The sequence below is a fragment of the Myotis daubentonii genome, chromosome 1, assembly GCF_963259705.1.
Source record: "Myotis daubentonii chromosome 1, mMyoDau2.1, whole genome shotgun sequence".
In the NCBI taxonomy this organism is placed as follows: domain Eukaryota; kingdom Metazoa; phylum Chordata; class Mammalia; order Chiroptera; family Vespertilionidae; genus Myotis; species Myotis daubentonii.
Genome location: NC_081840.1, coordinates 136719966 through 136739284, shown reverse-complemented (window position 1 = coordinate 136739284; position 19319 = coordinate 136719966). Strand labels below are relative to the sequence as shown.

The following is a 19319-nucleotide window of genomic DNA, read 5'->3' as shown; positions in this document are numbered from 1 at the left end:
CTTTTAAAAATGTAATTATCATGTTACTATTCTGTTCAAAGCCCTCTAATTAATTATTTTAAATAATCCTGAAAGAAAAACTGAGAATATATAAAACAAAACTCTTAAAAAAAACTTTTAAAAAATTTGGATAATTATTAAAGCTAGGTGATTAGTATATTATACTCTCTATTGGTACACTTTAAATTTTCCATGAAGAAAGTTAAAAAAAAATCACCGATGGCTTTCCATCGCACTTAAGATAAATCTAAATTTCTTGCCACAAACAGCCAAACAAGACAGTCTTATCTCTGGACCAAAACCACCTATCTGATCTTCTTTCCTCTGCATGAGCCTCTCTCATCCTATAGCAGTGATGGCAAACCTATGACACGTGTGTCAGAGGTGACACGCGAGCTCATTTTTTTTATTTTTCTTTGTTAAATGGCATTTAAATATATAAAATAAATATCAAAATTATACATCTTTGTTTTACTATGGTTGCAAATATCAAAAAATTTCTGTATGTGACACGGCACCAGAGTTAAGTTAGAGTTTTTCAAAATGCTGACAGGCCGAGCTCAAAAGGTTCGCTATCACTGTCCTATAGTCATGCCAGCCTATTTTCTAGTCTCGAAAACATAAATACTTGTACAGCTGAGGTCTTTTACAACTGCTATTCCCTCTACCTAGAGTGTGCTTTCTCGTCTATTCCCATGTCAGAAAGTCATGCTTCTTTGAACTTCAACTTGTATTTAGATCTGTGCTCAAAAGTCACCTACACAAAAAAGCTGGACCATCCTATAAAAATGGCCTTATGCCACTGTTCTCTATCCCTATCCTGCTTTATTTTTCTTCTCAATATTTGTCACTACCAAAAAGTATATAGTTATTGTCCATCTCCCCTATCAGAACGAAGCTCCATGAAAATACAAAATCTTGCTCACCACTCTATCCCAGAATGTACCACAGTACCATAGCACATGTTCTAATATTTGTAAGTGAATTAATATAATGTCACTACAGGAACTGCAGATAATACCAAATGACAAAGACAAACTATTTTTATATTATGCATCCCATGTTATTTCACAAAATGTATAATCAATAAGGTACACTGAATATCTATTACAACTTAGATCACTTTCTCCTAATAAAAATCAAATATTATCAAAAGGAAGCACTTACTGGAGTGAGCTGTTGAGAATTTAACAACTGCTGAAATTGCTGTTGATGAAGAAATATTTGTCTTTGCTGGTCAGAAAGTAATCCTAGTCCTGAGGCACTGAAAAAAGATTAAAATTCTTACTTTCTACTATATACCTTTAATGTTTTTTTAAATGTAAAATGAAAGACCACTCTTTGATTTGATGTTTAATAAGTTAAGTCAAGTTTTTAATTATAACATTCTTGGAAACAATGATGTACAAATTTATTTCTGTGTGCATATGTGTGTGCACACACTGTGAGCACGCATACAAATAAATAAGAATTCACATTGTCGAGAAATGTTTTGTTTTCCTTTTTTATTGTAAACCAAGCAGGCACTAAGTTATTTTATGGAATAGAAATTTACATGTGTTTATAACATGCACATGTAATAATTTATTCTTAATTATTCACGAATCATTTAACCCCCACTAAGTAACACATATTTAAAACAAGAAATAATCCAAACATACTACTGAGTGATTTGACCTAAGCTTTTTAAATGGTCCCAATGATCAGTAAAATTAAGCACCAATGAAGAGAGAGCCATAAAGAAGTTTACTAGTACCCACTGAAAATCCATTTAAAGTGATTTATTCCTCAAAAGTATGTTCAATAACATGATCTTAGTCTCCTTATGCTGAACAAACATTCAAATAAAATTCTAGTACAATGAAACAGAGAGTCTCACTCCCTAGATATTCAATATAAATATTTAAACCTTCATCCTATATCAAAGATTTTTTATTATAAAACTAAGGAAATTACATAGCTCAATTTTAAGAAACCAATATTCATATGTGATCTTCATTACAATACTTCTTTTCTTCAGAATTTATGATACATGAAGGCAACATACACAGGGATAAAAATTAGTATTTAAAATATACATCACAGATCAAGACTGAAATTTTCAGCACAGAATATAATGTTTTGTTACTAAAGTGGTTTAATTTTGCTTTATTCAGAGTTAGCTAAGTTTCAAAAATAAATGGCTCTCAATATTATATACTTAGTTTAAAAGTTTGGTTGGCTTTAATTTCTTAGAGTACATCTACAAGGAGCACATTAAAATCCCAATCTAAAACATGGACAACATGGTATTAGGTTGCACTGAAAAACCTAAAATATATTTAAGTAAGTTTCTCACCTGTTAGTCAGTGTAGCTGGCATTGGATGAGTTGCATTAGGTGGTACAGTTGTATGGGTGAGGGGGGTAGGGTTCTGGGATATTGTGACAGGAGTCTGAATAACCCCATTTAAAGCTCCTACAATGCCATTAATTGCCAGTTGGTTACCTGGCAAAGCTCCAATTATCCCACCCACTCCAGGCACTGCAGGAATGGTGGATGTTACAGTCTGCATTCCACTAGCCAGCGCCCCCACCGTCACACCATTGACCTGCTGAACTCCACTAACGCTTGAGCCCTGCTGAGCAGGACTCTGCCCAGCAGGAGGTGGAGTAGAAAGAGCTGATGAGCTGCTGGTGCTTTGTCCACTGGAGGTTAAGTCCTAATGGAAGAAAAAACAGAAATTTAAATTGCAAGGAACACAGAAAAACTGTTTAAGATAATTTAAAACCATTTAATGTGATATACTATTGTTTGTAAGTAAAATAAACAAATTAAACTAACCACAGCAGAATTACCTGATTTAGTACAGGAAGAGAATTCTCAGGTAAAAAACTGTTTCCTAGATGAGGGCTCTTACTGCTGTTCAAGGAATCAGTAGTAGGAGCTAGAAAAATAAAAGAAAAAAATAAACCTATTTACCCTGTTAAATTACATCAGGTATAAGATTAAAGGCTTATCTAAAAGCTTATCCTGTGGCCCACATTAAAAACACTTAAAAATTAAGTCTTGCTCTTCCTAAGACTAGTTTAAATAATAATAATAAAAATATTTATCTCTATTGAATATCTTGGCTTTCAATCAATAAAAAAATCATTACACATTTAAATAAAATTTATCATTAAATTATGTGATAAAGTTGGAACAAATTCAAGTTCATCCCTTAACAGGATTCTTTATGCTCTTTGAAATAACCTATCATTCCTTTTCTACATCTTCATGTAAGTTATTATTCACTTATTTAAAAGGTATTGAAAGTCTAGCCTACTTTTCATAGATACATGATAAATATTTTCATACCATTCTGTGCTGAAAATGCATGAATTTGATGAGATGGACTAGGATTTGTTGTTATTGCTGGAAAAGGCACTGAGAGCTGTGCATTCAATAACTGAAGGCGTTCCTTTTTGGCAGTTAAGTTTTTAATTTGTTCCTCTAATCTTCGATTTTCAACTTGAAGTTGGTGTAATGATTTCAGCATTCCTAAAACTAGCAAACATTTGGATAGTTTTTAACAAAGACAAGTTCACACACAAGGCTAAGTACATAAGTGTCGATAACTTTAGAAATAAGTTGAAATAGAAAAATAGAAATTCTGTAAAGCATTTCTAAATGATTAAGTTTTATTCCTAAATTTATATGTAGATATAAATATACCATAATGTATTTGTACATATATAAGCATAACCAAAAAAGCACCCACCTGGTGCAGGTAATTTCCATTCTCAAAAAAAAAAAAAAAAGACAAAAACATTTTATTTTCATCAAAATAAAAACCTAACTAAAGTCAAAGTGCCATTTTAGGGTATTTTACATTAATAGTATAAAGTGAGAAAGAATCATAACAATATCCTTCAACACAATAATCACCACATGCTTTTGTTTGCCGCTTGGTTAAGTTTGCTACCAGACAGGTGAGGAACCCCCAAGCCCAGCTGCTCAGAATGCTAATGCATACATCTCCCAGCAGGGGGCAGTGTGTGTGCACCACAACCCCCACTCCCAGAGAAGGCTCATCATCTGTAAACAGGCCCAGTTTCTGTCCTTCCTCATCACCTCAAAAAAAAAACTGACCTCTAGACTAACAACACAGAGTGCTACTGTTTTTTTTTTTAATGTCTTTATTGATTAAGTTATTACATATGTGTCCTTATCCCCACATTACCTCCCATCCCCCCTCCCACTCATGCCCTCACCGCCCTGTTGTCTGTGTCCATTGGTTAGGCCTATATGCCTGCATATAAGTCCTCAGAGTGCTACTATTATGCCACAGTGACAGACACTTTAAAAGTTCTATGTCTTAAAAAGTTGTATTTGCTTAACATGCTGCCAGGGCCTTAAAAAGATATAATTCTACTGGTATAAACACATATGGTCATCTCCCAAGGATTTAACTTTTAGTCCTCCTATTCAAGATCCCACAAAGAAACTCTTAGTGCACCCAAATGAGATGCAGTAAGACTAAGCAAAACCTGTTCTCCAGCTATCATTTAAAGGATTATCCCAGCATAAATTTTCTTACAATAAGCATTTTTTTTTCTGTCAGGGCACCATTCATAAATATACAATTTATGGCACTTGTCTACTAACAATAAGGAAAATAAATATATATAATAGTAGCCCGGTGCATGAAATTAGTGCACTGGGGTGGGGTGGGGGGCATAGGGGCCCCTCAGTCTGGCCTTCACCCTCTCCAATCTGAGACCCCTCAGGGAATGTCCAACTACCTGTTTGTGCCCACACTTTTAACAGATAACAGCTCCATTGTTGTTTCTTTCTTATGCTTAAAACCATTGGAATTAGTAGGTATTCAAAGTGTGTATACATTTTGGGGGGACACCCTGCATATCTCTAGTCAGCGGTGAAAGAAACCAACAGCAGATTTGGAACCCCCAGACAGGGAACCTCGCTCACTCCCCACATGTCTCCCCACTTCACTTTCCACCTTTGTGGGCAGCAGGAGAATCAACGTGTTCTCTCATTAATTCGGAAAAGCACGTCCTGTCACCCGCTGCCCAGGGGTGTGTGGCTAGGCCCCAAGCAAGCGAGGCTCAGTCAGAGCAGCCTTCGCTCATGGGTGCTGGCACCCAAAGTGCACATTCCTCTACAGTCGCCCCGACTATCCCACTGTTTCACTGAGAGGACGGAATTCCTCTCTACCTCTGGGGTCTTGATCTTGAACGCTGACAAAAGGCACCTCAGCGAGGGCCGCCTGCGCCCACCAGGTGTGTCTGTCTGCACCTGCTCCTGCCTCAGCACCTGCATTAACCCCCCAGAGGTGATCTCGTAGCTGCACTGGCCTCCGTGGGAACAGGGCATCGCCACTCTGCCCTCTCACTGTCATCTCACAGGCGCCCACCCTCAGCACCCAGAACACCCAGACACTCTCCAAAGGACGTGAGCGCATCAGAGGGTATGTGTGTACATCCTGTGGGGGTGTTAGGCATGCCGGGTTGATGAGGTGCGGTGGAGAGGTGGGGGGACCTTGTGCACGCCTTGGTTTGCAACTGTTGCAGGCGTGGGAGGGTGACAGTGTGCTGGGGGATGTTCGCATACGGGGGGGGGGGGGGGGGGGTATGTGCACACCGGAGGCCTCTGACTTTGCAGATCCGCAAACCCCCGTGGTGTGGCCAGGAGGACGTCAGTCTGGCCCACCATGGTGGCTGTCCCTGCGATCTTGCACCTTCTGGGCCAGGAGGCGGATCTTGCGCAGCCACTCCTGGGCGCTGATGGCCTGCAGGTGCTACTTCAGTTCAGCCTGCAGGCTCCGCTTGGCGTGCTCACAGCTGTCACCACCGCCATGTGGGGAGTACAGGCCGCCCTCCGCCGGCCTGCCTCCCCTGTCCAGAGGCTCTCTGCGCTGCTCACCTGCCCAGAGTGACTGGGGCTGGGCGGAAGCCAGGTGTCCTGCCCTGCCCAACCCTGGCCAATCCGCCCCTGTGCGAGCTGCCGCCCTGCCAGGAAGGGTCACAGATCCGGTCCCGGGACTGCGGACAGCCTCAAGCATTGCCCCTGGTCCGGCAGGGTCACAGATCCGGGTCCCAGACCACGGACAACCTTGCCCGCTGCCGCCTGCCTTCAGTATGCAAATTAGCCGCCATCTTGTTGCTTCAGGGTGGAGGTCCCCACTGGGGCGCCTGGCCAGTCTGGGTGAGGGGCTAAGGGCTGTTTTCAGGCTGGTGGGCAACTGAAGCTCCCAACCTCTCCGTTTTTTCTTTTTTTATTCTGGGATTTATTTACCTTCTATGGCTATCACTGGAGCTGAGAGCCGGCTTTAGCTCTGAGGCTCGGCTCCAGCTCTGAGACCTCGACGGCTGAAAGCAGGTACTGGGTTTGTTTGGGTTTTATAATTGTAACACTGTTGCGATCTTGCTGGCTGAAAGCAGGTTTCTGGAGTTTGTTTAGGTTCTATAATTGCAACATAGTTGCTTAGAGTTGTAGCTCAGAGGCCGGCAGCGGCAGGCGGGGAACCTTGGCTTCCTCCTTCACTGGGACAAGCAAGCCTCCTGTTCGCTTCAGCTGCCTGGCTGCCGGCCGCCATCTTGGTTGGCAGTTAATTTGCATATCGCCCTTATTAACCAATGGGAAGCGTGTCAGAGGTATGGTTAATTACCATGTTTGTCTATTATTAGATAGGATAAAAACCTAAGCGACCATTACAATCGAATGACTGGTCATCATGACGCACACTGACTACCAGGGGGCAGACGCTCAACGCAGGAGCTGCGCCCAGCCTGCAGACCCCAATCGCCCATGGGGCCTGCCAGCCAACCTCCTGGGTCCCTCCCCCCAGCCGGCAGGTCCCAATCACCTGATCAGGGTCAGGCCCCAGGCTGGGCTGAGAACCGGGAGTGGGTGGTGGTGGATGCGGGCAGCGAGGGAAGGAGGAGGCAGGGAGGCGAGCAACCTGATCAGCCCTGATTGCCGGCCAGCACTAGGGACCCCACCCATGCACAAATTTCATGCATTTGGGCCTCTAGTGTTTTAATAAAATAAAGCAGCAAAAGTTTATATCCCAAAATATAAAAACCACCTATTCCTCATCCTGCCCCCAAATATATTCTTAACACTAGGCCACTTTTCTAGCTAACCACCACCTTTACTGTAACTTTGCTGTTTGGCATTTTTTTACCTATGGTCTCCCTGCCAATACTCAAAATTGTAAAGATGCTAAATATGTATATATAACATATATTATATAATTTTAAAAAGTAAATGATATGTAGTATATAAAAATTATATATATTATTTACATATATATAATTTAGTAATTATTCTTTCTCATACAAATTATAAAATCAAGATAGTTGGCATACTTGACTATATGCACTGTTTACAATAAATTCTCCCGAAATAAGCAACTTTTATTCAAAATTAAGCTAAGAGAAAAATATAACTCGTGTATTTTAGTAAAAGTTAAAAATTTATCAGAACAAAATACAATGAGAAATAATATATCCATATTATAATAATTATAAACAGTAACAATCACCAATGAATAGATTAGAGTTTTCTATGAGTCAGACAATGTTCTTTACATTTTTTTATGTCATTTAACCCTCAAAACTATGATATAGGTACATTATTACTCCCATTCTACAAATGGGAGACTAAAGCACACTGACATTTAAGAAAGTTACCCATGATCATACTACTAAAGTATGTAAAGACAGGATATAAGATCATGCAGTAAAACTAGAATTTGTTCCACTAAGCCACTATATTATATTTTTCTTACCTTTTAATATAAAACATGTATCATCATTTCATTGCTATTCTTGATGAAGTGTGACTTCTGCACCTATCCACCTCTCTCATGTTTCATCCACCCATCCATCTATTCATCTTTCTTTAAAGACAAGAAAAGAATACTTACTGTCACTAGGAGTACCCTGTTCTAATAAAAATTGCTGTCCTTCACTCCACTGCCTCTCCAAAAGCTGTTCTATGCTGGCTGCTACTGGAGGCAGATTTTCCAAACTGCTGTTGCCTGGTGGGTCATAGCGAATCTGTAAGCTGCTTACAGGGGATCTGTTGAAAACATTAATTCTCAGGTTAAACAGCAGAACCCTTCAAAGGAGAGCATTCACATTTTTCAACTTACGCTGACCTTTTTCCTGTACAAGTTTTCTAACACCAGGCAGCCTATGCTAGAACAATCAAACCATAATCTACCCTAAGATTTAGTAATTATCATTCTTCCCCCTCAAATGCAAAACCAAAGGACTAGCTGGCCATACTTGATAATTAAAAACCACTAGAAAATATAAATACACTGACAATAATATCTGAAACAGGCTATACAAGAACTTATAGGTTTATAAGATAAAAGGGAAAAGGGGGATTAGAAAGATTTTAGCCTAACTAGCCAGAAGAGAAAAGAGTTCCACCATTCTGCTTTAATATGCAAAATATCAGAATTATAATAATGTAGAATGTATTTTAATTTACAACCAAAAAAAGCTCAATCAAATATTAGTAAACAGATATTTTTAATAATTTTGAAGGAGCCTTTTGTTCTAAATCTAAAATACTTATTTGTAAGTATTTTCAGTATTAAGGAACATTATCAAGACCAAAGTAATTTTTATTTTACAAATTTTTCTAAAATGTCTTATCTGCACTTCAGATGACTTAATTAGCACTTCCAAACCAAGTATCTCTATATAAAAAAGGCTGATATGCAAAGTGTTCCCTCGGGAGTTCGATCAGGAGTTCAATCGTTCGCTATGATGTACAATGACCACCAGGGGGTGGCGCAGAAAAAGGAAGGCCCTGGCGGCAGCTGGAAGGCCCCAATCACTGGCCAGGCCTAGGGACCCTACCCGTGCATGAATTTTGTGCACCGGGCCTCTAGTTACTTATACTGAGATGAATATGCAATGTACCCAATCACCCCCTTTTTTTGTTTTAAATTAGTAAATGTGGCTATTTCTAGTTCCCAGCTCCCATATTAATGTAACACATTAATAAAGGGTTTTAGAGTGTCCAAAGTGTTTCTACATAATCATCTCATATGATTTTCTCAACAACCTAGTAAGAAGTCAAAGCCTGGCTCTACTTCTGAGTAAACAAATGGGGCTTGAGTGTCCTATCCAAAGACACAAAGCTGATAAATGACAGAGTTTGGGCTACAAGGCAAGTCTTCTAACAACAAACAGTTGTTTTGCCACTGCCTTAAAATGTTTCTCTAGAAAAATATCTTTAAATAAGAAGTTAAACAAATGAGGCTTTTTATTCCATATGAAAACACCATGTGCTACATATACATACATTTGGCTATCACACTCCAAATAGATCATTATTCCAGGAAAATTTAGGCTATTACCTTTCAGGCTGATCTTTAAGGTATAATATAAAGTTGAAGATATATGATAAAAATAATTTTGTATCATTTATTGTGTTAAATCCCATCTAGCTAATGAAAAATAATGACACGAAACAAAATAGCACTGAAGGGTCTTAAATAATTTCTGAGTAGCTTGTACGGTATTTTAAGTTTTAAAAGGAGAACGCAGAAATGCTTCCTCTACTACACATAAGAGCAAAAGCCATTAACTTTCGTCTTTGAAAGGAAGAATAAAACAATATAGAAGTAAACACAGTATAAAATTAGAGATTAGTCAGATGTTGTTACCACTGTGTACTTCATATATACCTAGTTTCGAAAGAGAGGATATTTAATTTTCTGCAGTTAGGAAAAACAATACTACTTTTAGTTCACTCCAGAATTATATAGGATTAAGGGAGCTTTGGGACACCATGAAATGTGACAACGTCTGCATCACAGGAGTGCCAGAAGAAGAAAAATCTGAGCAAGGAATAGAGAACCTGTTTGAACAAATTAATGACATAAAACTTCCCTAACTTGGTTAAGAAAAAAGTTACACAATTTCAAGAAACACAGATAGCCCCAATCAAAATGAACACAAAAAGACCCACACCAAGACTTATCATAATTATGTCCTGGCCAGTCTGGCTCAGTGGACAGAGTGTCAACCTGCGGACTGAAGCGTCCCAGGTTCGATTCCAGTCAAGGGTGCATGCCCAGGTTGTGGGCTTGATCCCCAATGGGGGTTGTGCAGGAGGCAGCCAGTCACCGATTCTCTCTCATCATTGATGTTTCTATCTCTCTCTCTCCTTCTCCCATCCTCTCTGATATCAATAAAAATGTTAAAAAAAAAAGACATATCATAATTAAATTGGAAAATGTTAAAGACATAGAAAGAATCTTCTTTTTATAATTATTATTTTTTAAAAATATATTTTATTGATTTTTTGCAGAGAGGGAGAGGGATACAGAGTCAGAAACATCGATGAGAGAGAAACATCGATCAGCTGCCTCCTGCACACGTCCTACTGGGGATGGGCCTGCAACCCAGGTACATGCCCTTGACGGGAATTGAACCCAGGACCGTTCAGTCTGCAGGCTGACGCTCTATCCACCAAGCCAAACCAGCCAGGGTCAGAGTAGGGGATTTTAACACCCCACTGACATCACTGGATAGATCTTCCAGACAAAAAATTAACAAGGAAACAGTGACTCTAAATGACATACTAGGTCACATGGACTTAATCGACATTTACAGAACATTTCATCCCTAAACTGCAGAATATACATTCTTTTTAAGTGCATATGGAAAACTCTCAAAAATTGACATGTTAGGACACAAAACAAGTCTCTACAAGTTCAAGACTGAAATCATATCAAGCATCTTCTTGTTTCACAATGGCATGAAATTAGAAATCAACTACAGTAAAAACTCAAAAACATTCAAACACATAGAGGCTAAATAGCATGTTATTTAAATGAATGGGTTACCAATGAGATCAAGAAAAAAATTAAACACTTCTTGGAAACAAATGAAAATGAAGACACAACAACCCCAAATCTCTGGGACACAGCAAAAGCAGTCCTGAGAGGGAAGTTAATAAGCCTACCACAAAAAAACAATAAAAATTAATAATATACTATTTAACCCTACAACTTAAAGGATTAGAAAGTGAAGAATAAAAGCCCAGGGTAAGTGGAAAAAAGAAAATAATAAAGATCGGAGTGGAAATAAATGACACAGAGACTAAAAATAATACAAAAGATCAATGAAACCAAGAGCTGGTTCCTTGAAAAGATAAACCAGATTGATGAACCTTTAGCCAAACTCATCAAGAAACAAAGAGAGAAGATGCAAATAATTAGAAATAAAAGCAGTGAAGTAACAACTAACACCACAGAAATAGAAAGGATTGTAAGAAAATATTATAAGCAACTATATGCCAACAAGCTGGACAATGTGGATGAAATGGAAAAATTCCTAGAATAATACAATCATCCAAAACTAAATCAGGAAGAATCATAAAACCTGAATAGGCCAATTACAACTGATAAAATAGAAGCAGTAGTAAAAAAACCTGGCCAGGACAGCTTCATAGGGAAGTTTTACCAAACCTTCAAAGAATAACTAACACGTATCCTCCCCAAACTATTCCAAAAAATCTAAGAGGAAGGAACACGTCCAAGCTCTTTTTATGAGGCCAGCATTATCCTAATTATAAAACCAGATAAAGACACTACAAAGAAAGAGAATTACAGTAACATCCCTGACGAACTTAGATGCTAAAATCCTCAACAAAATATTAGCAAATCAGATCCAGCAATATATTAAAAAGATCATACATCGTGACCAGTGGGATTTATTCCAGGGATGCAAAGCTGGTACAATATTAACAAATCAATAAATGTGATACATCACATAACAAATTGAAAGACAAAAATCACATGATCATATCAATAGATGCAGAAAAAGCATTCAACAAAATCCAACACCCATTTTTAAAAATATACTTTTTAATTGATTTCAGAGAGAAAGGGAAAGGGAGAGACAGATAGAAAAATCAATGATGAAAGAGAATCATTCATTGATCGGCTGCTTCCTACATGCCCCCCACTAAGGATCGAGCCTGCAACCCAGGCATGTGCCCCTGACCGGAATCCAAGCTGGAACCCTTCAGTCTGCAGTCCACTGAGCCAAACTAGCTAGGGCCCAGCACCCATTTTTGATAAAAACTCTCATCAAAGTGGGAACAGAGGGATCATACCTCAATATAATAAAGGCCATATTTGAAAAACCTACAGGAGGATGTAAAATTGTCATTATCCACAGATGACATGATATTGTATACAGAAAACCCTAAAGACTCCACCAAGAAAGTACGAGATTTAATAAATGAATTCAGCAATGTAGCACGATAGAAAAATAACACCCCGAAATCTATGGCATTTAAAAAAAATCCTCACCTGAGGATACTTTCCCACTGATTTTTAGAGAGATTGAAAGGAAGAGGAAGAGACAACGAGAGAAAAACATCGATCTGAGAGAGTCACATGCACCCTGACTAGGGCCGGGGATCAAACCCAGGACCCTTCATTTTGCGGGCTGATGCTCTATCCATTGAATCTAACTGGCTAGGACTCAATGGCATTTTTATTATTTTTTAAAAAAAAATATATATTTTTTTGATTTTTTTACAGAGAGGAAAGGAGAGGATAGAAATGAGAGAGAAACATTGATCAGCTGCCTCCTGCACACTCCCCACTGGGGATGCGCCTGCAACCAAGGTACATGCCCTTGACTGGAATCGAACCTGGGCCCCTTCAGAGCCAAACCGGTTAGGGCCAATGGCATTTTTATACATCAATAATGAACTCTCAGAAAGAGAAACTAAACAAACAATTCCTTTACCATTGTAACAAAGAAATTAAGATACTTAAAAATAAACTTAACGAAGAAGGTAAAATACCTATATTTAGAAAACTACAGATGTTGAAAAAAAGAGACAGAAGAAGAGATAAGCAAGTGGAAGAATATACCATGCCCATGGATTGGTAGAATTAGCATCATTAAAATGTCCATACTACCCAAAGCAATATATAGATTCATTTCAATCGCTATTAAAATACCAATGGTATAGCCCAGCTGACATGGCCCAGTGGTTGAGCGTCGACCTATGAACCACGAGGTCACGGTTCAATTCCTGATTGGGCAAACGCCTAGGTTGTGGGCTCTATCCCTAGTGTGGGTCATGCAGAGGCAGCTGATCAATGATTCTCTCTCATCACTGATCTCTCTCTCTCTCTCCCCCTCCCTCTCTGAAATCAATACAAAAAATATATATATTATAAAACGGCATATTTCACAGATCTAGGACAAATACTCCAAAAATTTAAATGGAACCAAAAATGACACCAAATAGCTACAGCAATTTTGAGAAGAAGAACAAGGTTGGAGAGATCATAATACCGGATATCAAGCTATTCTGTAAAGCTACTGTAATCAAAACAGCCTGGTACTGGCACAAGAACAGGAATATAGATCATTGGAACAGAACAGAGAACCCAGAAATCAACACAAGCCATTATATTCAGTTAATATTTGATAAAGGAGGCAAGAGGGCACAATGAAGTAAAGATAGTCTCTTCAATAAATGGTGTTAGGATAATTGGACAGGTATATGCAAAAACATGAAACTAGACCACCAACTTATACCATACACAAGAATAAACTAAAAATGGATAAAAGATTTAAATATTAGTCGTGAAACTATAAAAATCCGAGAAGAAAACGTAGGCAGCAAAATATCAAACATCCCTTGTAGCAGAATTTTCCCTGATAAAATGTCTACAGCAAGAGAAAGAAAGGGGAAATAAACAAATGGGACTACAGCAAAATAAAAAGTTTGGCAGGGCAAAAGTAACCATCATCAAAATGAAAAGGGAACCCTCTGTATAGGGGAACATATGTGCCAATGATACATCTGATAAGGTGTTAATTTCCAAACATACAAAGTAATCATGCAAATCAACAAAAGGAAGACAAATAATACAATTTAAAAATGGGCAGAGAACCTAAATAGACACTTCTCAAAAGAGGGCATACAAATGCTCAAGAGACATATGATAAAAAGCTCAACATCACTAATCATCAGAAAAATGCAAATTAAGATGATGACAATGAGGTACCACTTCACACCTGCCAGCAAAATGGCTTCCATCAATAAATCAACAAACAACAAGTGCTGGTGAGGATGTGGAAAAAAAGGAAACCTAGTACACTGCTGGTGGGAATGCAGACTGGCACAACCACTTTCCTCAAATGTGGACTTTCCTCAAAAAATTAAAAATGGGATTGCCATTTGACCCAGTAATCCCACTGCTAGGAATATAGCCTAAGAAGCCTGAAACACCAATCAGAAAGAATATATGCACCCTTATGTTCATAACAACATCCTATCTAATAAAAGAGAAAAATGGTAATTGGCGTACGACGATACCCTTTTCATTGGCTAATCAGGGCTATATGCAAATTAACTGCCAACTAAGATTGGCAGTTAACTGCCAACTAAGATTGGCAGTTAACTGCCAACAAGATGGTGGTTAATTTGCATATGTAGGCACAATGCAGGGAGGCGAAAGGGAAAGCAGGAAGAAGCCCCCTGCCACTGACAGTGATTGGAAACCCAGGGGGGAGCTAAGAGCTGGGGGGAAGGGCAAAGGCGGCCCTGGGGCCGCCTTTGCCCTGCCACTCAGCCATGATCGGAGAATCAGGCGCCTTTGCCACCCTGGCCAGTGATAGCAGGAAGTAGGGGTGGAGCCAGCGATGGGAGCTGGGCACGGTCGAAGCTGGCAGTCCCGGGAGCTAGGGGTCCCTTGCCTGGGCCTAAAGCGGAGCCCACGATCGCGGGGCCGCTGCAGCTGCGGGTCCCAGCTGCCCGAACCGGACGCCTCAGCCAGAGGCGTTAGGCCTGGGCAGGGGCGGAGCCTGCAACCGCGGGGACCTGGGGGTCCCCTGCCCAGGCCTGACACCTCTGCCGGAGGCCTCAGGCCTGGTCAAGGGGCCGATCCGGTGATTGGTGATTGGAGGGTGATGAGGGTCAACTCCTCTGGCCGAGGCATCAGGCCTGGGTGGAGGGCAGAGCCGGGGATTGGGGGGATATGATGGTCCCCTTGCCCAGGCCTGAAGCCTGGGTCAGAGGCGTCAGGCTAGGGCGGGGGGTGGAGCAAGTGATCAGAGGGAGATGGGGGTCCCCTGCCCAGGCATGATTCCTGGACCAGAGGCCTCAGGACTGGCGGGGGCCAGAGCCAGTGATCAGGAGAGATGGGGGTCCTCTGTCCAAGCCTGACACCTCTGGCGGAGGCATCAGGCCTGGGCAAGGGGCTGATCAGGCGATCGGAGGGTGTTGCGCGTCTACGCCTCTGGCCGAGGCATTAGGCCTGGGCTGGGGGCAGAACCAGTGATGGGGGGAAATGAGGGTCCCCTGCCCAGGCCTGATGCCTCTGTCAGAGGCGTCAGGCCTGGGCAAGGGGCTGATCAGGCGATCGGAGGGTGTTGGGCGTCTATGCCTCTGGCTGAGGCATTAGGCCTGGGCTGGGGGCAGAACCAGTGATGGGGGGAAATGAGGGTCCCCTGCCCAGGCCTGACGCCTCTGTCAGAGGCGTCAGGCCTGGGCAAGGGGCCGATCCTGCGATTGGAGGGTGATGGGGGTCAACGCCTGAGGGCTCCCAGTATTTGAGAGGGGGCAGGCTGGGCTGAGGGACACTCCCCCCCCCCCAACACACACACCCAGTGCACGAATTTCATGCACCGGGCCCCTAGTTATTTATAATAGTTAAGACCTGGAAACAGCCCAGGTACCCATTTGTAGATGAGTGGATAAAAAAGCGGTGGTACATTTATACAATGGAATACTATGCAGCTATAAAAAAGAAGGATCTCTTACCCTGTGAGACAGCATGGAAGAAACTGGAAAGTATTATGCTAACCGAAATAAGCAATGTAGAGAAAGACAAATATCACATGATCTCACTTATATGTGGAATCTAATGAATAGATAAACTGGCAAACAAAATAAATCCAGAGACATGAAAGCATGCAACAGATTGATGATTCTCAGAGGGAAGAAGGGAAGGGATTAACCAAAGAACTTATATGCATATATGCAAAATCCATGGACACAGTCAATAGTGTGGTGAAGGCCTGAGGAGGGAAGGAAGTGAGAAGAAAGGGGTCAATGGAGTGGAAAAAGGGGACATCTATAACACTTTCAACAATAAAGATAAATTATTTTAAAAAAGGAATTATGTAGGAAAAAAGGCACTGCTAGGATATACTACTACCTAAAAAATAGCAAAATTAGAGGTTACTGTACTAATCTCTTTAATGACAAATATGTTTCTTAACAGAACATCCCTGGTGATATCAGAAATACAGTAACACTGATACTCATGGCAGCTATCACATAGAAATTTTAATTTTTTTTTTAATCCTCAACTAAGGATATCTTTCCATTGATTTTCAGAGAGAATAGAAGGGAGAGAGGAAAGGAGAGAGAAAGAGAAACATCAACATGAGAGAGACACATTGATTGGCTGGTTGCCTCCCCAACTGGGGCAGGGCATTGATTCTGCAACTGAGGTTCATGCCTTTGACCAGAAATCGAAGCTGAGACCCTTTGGTCCATGGACTGGCACTCTAACCACTGAGCCAAACCAACCAGGGCTAATAATTTTAATTTTTAACAGAATTTTAAAAAATTCCCATAGTTGAACATTTTTAGTTTGCCATGGTTGAAAAAAGTTTCTAGAATGGGCTTTTTTCTCCTTCTGCTCTACATTCTCACCCAGTCTAATTCCATACTTGAGGCAGAACTTACAAAATTAGAGAACAGAGAGAAAACAAACCAGGAGAAGGTGTAGAAGGTGAAAGTGGAATAAAATTAGTAAAACACAGACACAACATTTCCTACTATTATTCTCCCCATTAAGAGAGAAGATTTGGGGCACTTAGATTGTGCTAAGAGAAATTCAATCCTTCAGTACAACTCTGGTTAAGAGCGTCCTAATAAATGGTCCCTGAATTCTTCCATATAATATCTAAAACAATTTCAAAAAATAATGTAACACATTTGCTATACTTTGATTCAAACAATTCTAAGAACTAGAGGGATTTCAGAGATGAACAAGAACTTCATTTACTAAATTAGGAACTAAAGGTTTAAGCAAATTGCCCACAACAGAACTAAAACGGGAAACCAAAGTTGAAAGCCTCGACTCTGTAGCTGTAAGAGATTTGAAGACTATTTTATGAGCAAGGAGAATTACCCAAATTAATACGTTAATAGTACCAGCAGCTAAATATATAAATAATAAAAACAAGAGATTTCAAATTGATTGGAAATCTAAAGGAATTATAGCTTTAAAAAAGCTTAGAAAACTGTGTTTAAATGAATATTCAAATTAATTCAGAATCATTTTTCTTGACTGTCCAGACATGCCTTTTCTCCTCAGAGTGCTTTCATAGCCTCACAAATGTACACTCTGCTGATAGGAAATGAAGAAGTCTCCAATCTCACAACGCCTCTCGCCTGTCCTCCGCAGTGTGGGTAACGCTTACCTTGGTGAGAGACTTCCTCGGGGAGAGCTTCCTCTGCCGACAAGGCTGCGGCCATTGTCTCCAAGATCCTGATCTGCAGTGTAAATATTTCATAGCTGATAAAGTGACTCTCTAGATAAGAGGTTTTAATCTCTTGCCCTGATTTTTCCCTAAAACGTACATAAAACCTTTACCACTATCTTTGTAGTTACTATGAAAATAAAAGATTTAGTATGTTCCTAGTTTAGAATTGCTGAACTGTGGCATGTAAGGCGTTGTCTGTACACGTTTCTATGGGTGTAGAAGGCCATGGATTATGTTCTGTTCTTTCATTCCTTTCAATTTTACAGCACAGAAGTGTGGTTTGCATTTGCAGTACCCTCCCCTCAGCCACTTTTAATTTCTACGGTTAATGAATCACAGCAGTGGACAGGTAATCTACATGCTTATCACAGCAAATCCTTACACTTTAACACTTTGCAACCCAAGAGAAGTAATAAAATACATAATGTATTACATAGAGCCAAACACCAAGATTAAAATTATATATATGTATTAATTACATGGAACCTCACACCAAGAATAAAGTTAAATATAACATTAAATATCCAAATTGACAAAAATAAGTAGGAAGACAGAATTCTGTCTTTAAAAAGAAAAATTTAATTTCTTCAAAATATTCCTGAGGTAACAGAATATCTCTGCTTGAAAAGTAACTTGTATTTCCTAGTTAGTTGCTTAAAAAATCACCCTATCTGGCCTCTTTCAAGGTTGTCCTCCCCTTATTCTGAGTCAGGTAACCTTTGACCCTTAAAGGGTGAAGACATGACTGATCCATTCTTGGTGAACTGCTAAACCCATTCCCTTCCCCCAAACAGGCATGACTACTTGGACATGTCAACAAATCCATAAGGATGGAATGAAACAAAGCAAATCCAGCAACTCATTAAAATAGTACAAGAGGCAAATGCTAAAAAATGTCAACTGGTAAAAATTCACAGGATTACTAAACACTGTAGAAATTCTCTAACAGGATTTTTTTTAAACCAAGTTTGTGTAATGCAATTTCATGAATTATGCAAATAAAGGTTTAGGCTATTCACCGAAAAGCCCAGTGTTATGTTACTTTCATTGAATAGAACTGAGAACCGAACACATCAATCACAGAAGTCACATGAGACATTGTTGCATTCCTGCCTGCTGATGCCTCTGCTTAAACATTTACATTTCAGAGAGTGAGAAAGGCACATAACTATTTTGCAGCACAGCATACTATTTACTTCCAACTGTGATTCTTTTGGTAAAGGGGAAAAAAAAGGCAGATTTCTATATTAAGCATACCTTTAGATTTTTCAACTAAAATAAGCCATTGAGGGGAAAATTTCATTGGGTAAGAGGGGCAGAATTTTAGAGTTTAAAAATTCTTGAAAACTTACCTGTTTGAGTGTTTTCAGACTGAGCTATAAGAGCTGCCATTGAAGAATTTGGATTTAATCTATTGCCATACATATGAGATGGTGCCTGACTAAGAGAAGATCCAGATAGGGCATTTGCCTAAATAAAAAGAGTTACAAGGACAAGTGAATTATATTTGAAAATATCTTAATACTTTTCCTCCTGATAGACCCAATAACTAGTTTCTCCAACCTACGAATATAAGCAAAAATTCCTAACTATCTGAAAAGCAAATTTCATTCTCATTTGTTTTACCATTACAACATTTTAGTTTTTGAAGTTACATAACTCCATAAAAAAAAAAAAAAAGGAACAGAACATTTAAAGTTAAGTATTCCTGCTTTAATTTCCAAGTATGTAGTCAGTATCAAAACCCAGTGGGGCATGGTAACCACGTGAA

General features: G+C 39.7%; 1 protein-coding gene across 16 annotated transcripts in view; it reads right to left on the bottom strand.

Annotated features, from left to right (window-relative positions):
* The window catches only part of MLLT10 (MLLT10 histone lysine methyltransferase DOT1L cofactor), a 242830-nt gene that overhangs the window by 9814 nt on the left and 213697 nt on the right, over positions 1-19319 (bottom strand). For 15 of the 16 annotated variants that reach the window (XM_059660753.1, XM_059660730.1, XM_059660742.1 and 12 more), the window contains 7 exons: positions 18901-19018; positions 17486-17558; positions 7915-8069; positions 3339-3527; positions 2837-2925; positions 2339-2700; positions 1168-1264 (listed from right to left, as the gene is read on the bottom strand). In XM_059660753.1, coding sequence (XP_059516736.1) covers positions 1168-1264; positions 2339-2700; positions 2837-2925; positions 3339-3527; positions 7915-8069; positions 17486-17558; positions 18901-19018 — 1083 coding nt within the window. The remainder of the gene's footprint in view (positions 1-1167; positions 1265-2338; positions 2701-2836; positions 2926-3338; positions 3528-7914; positions 8070-17485; positions 17559-18900; positions 19019-19319) is intronic. The other variant, XM_059660745.1, reaches the window with a different exon arrangement.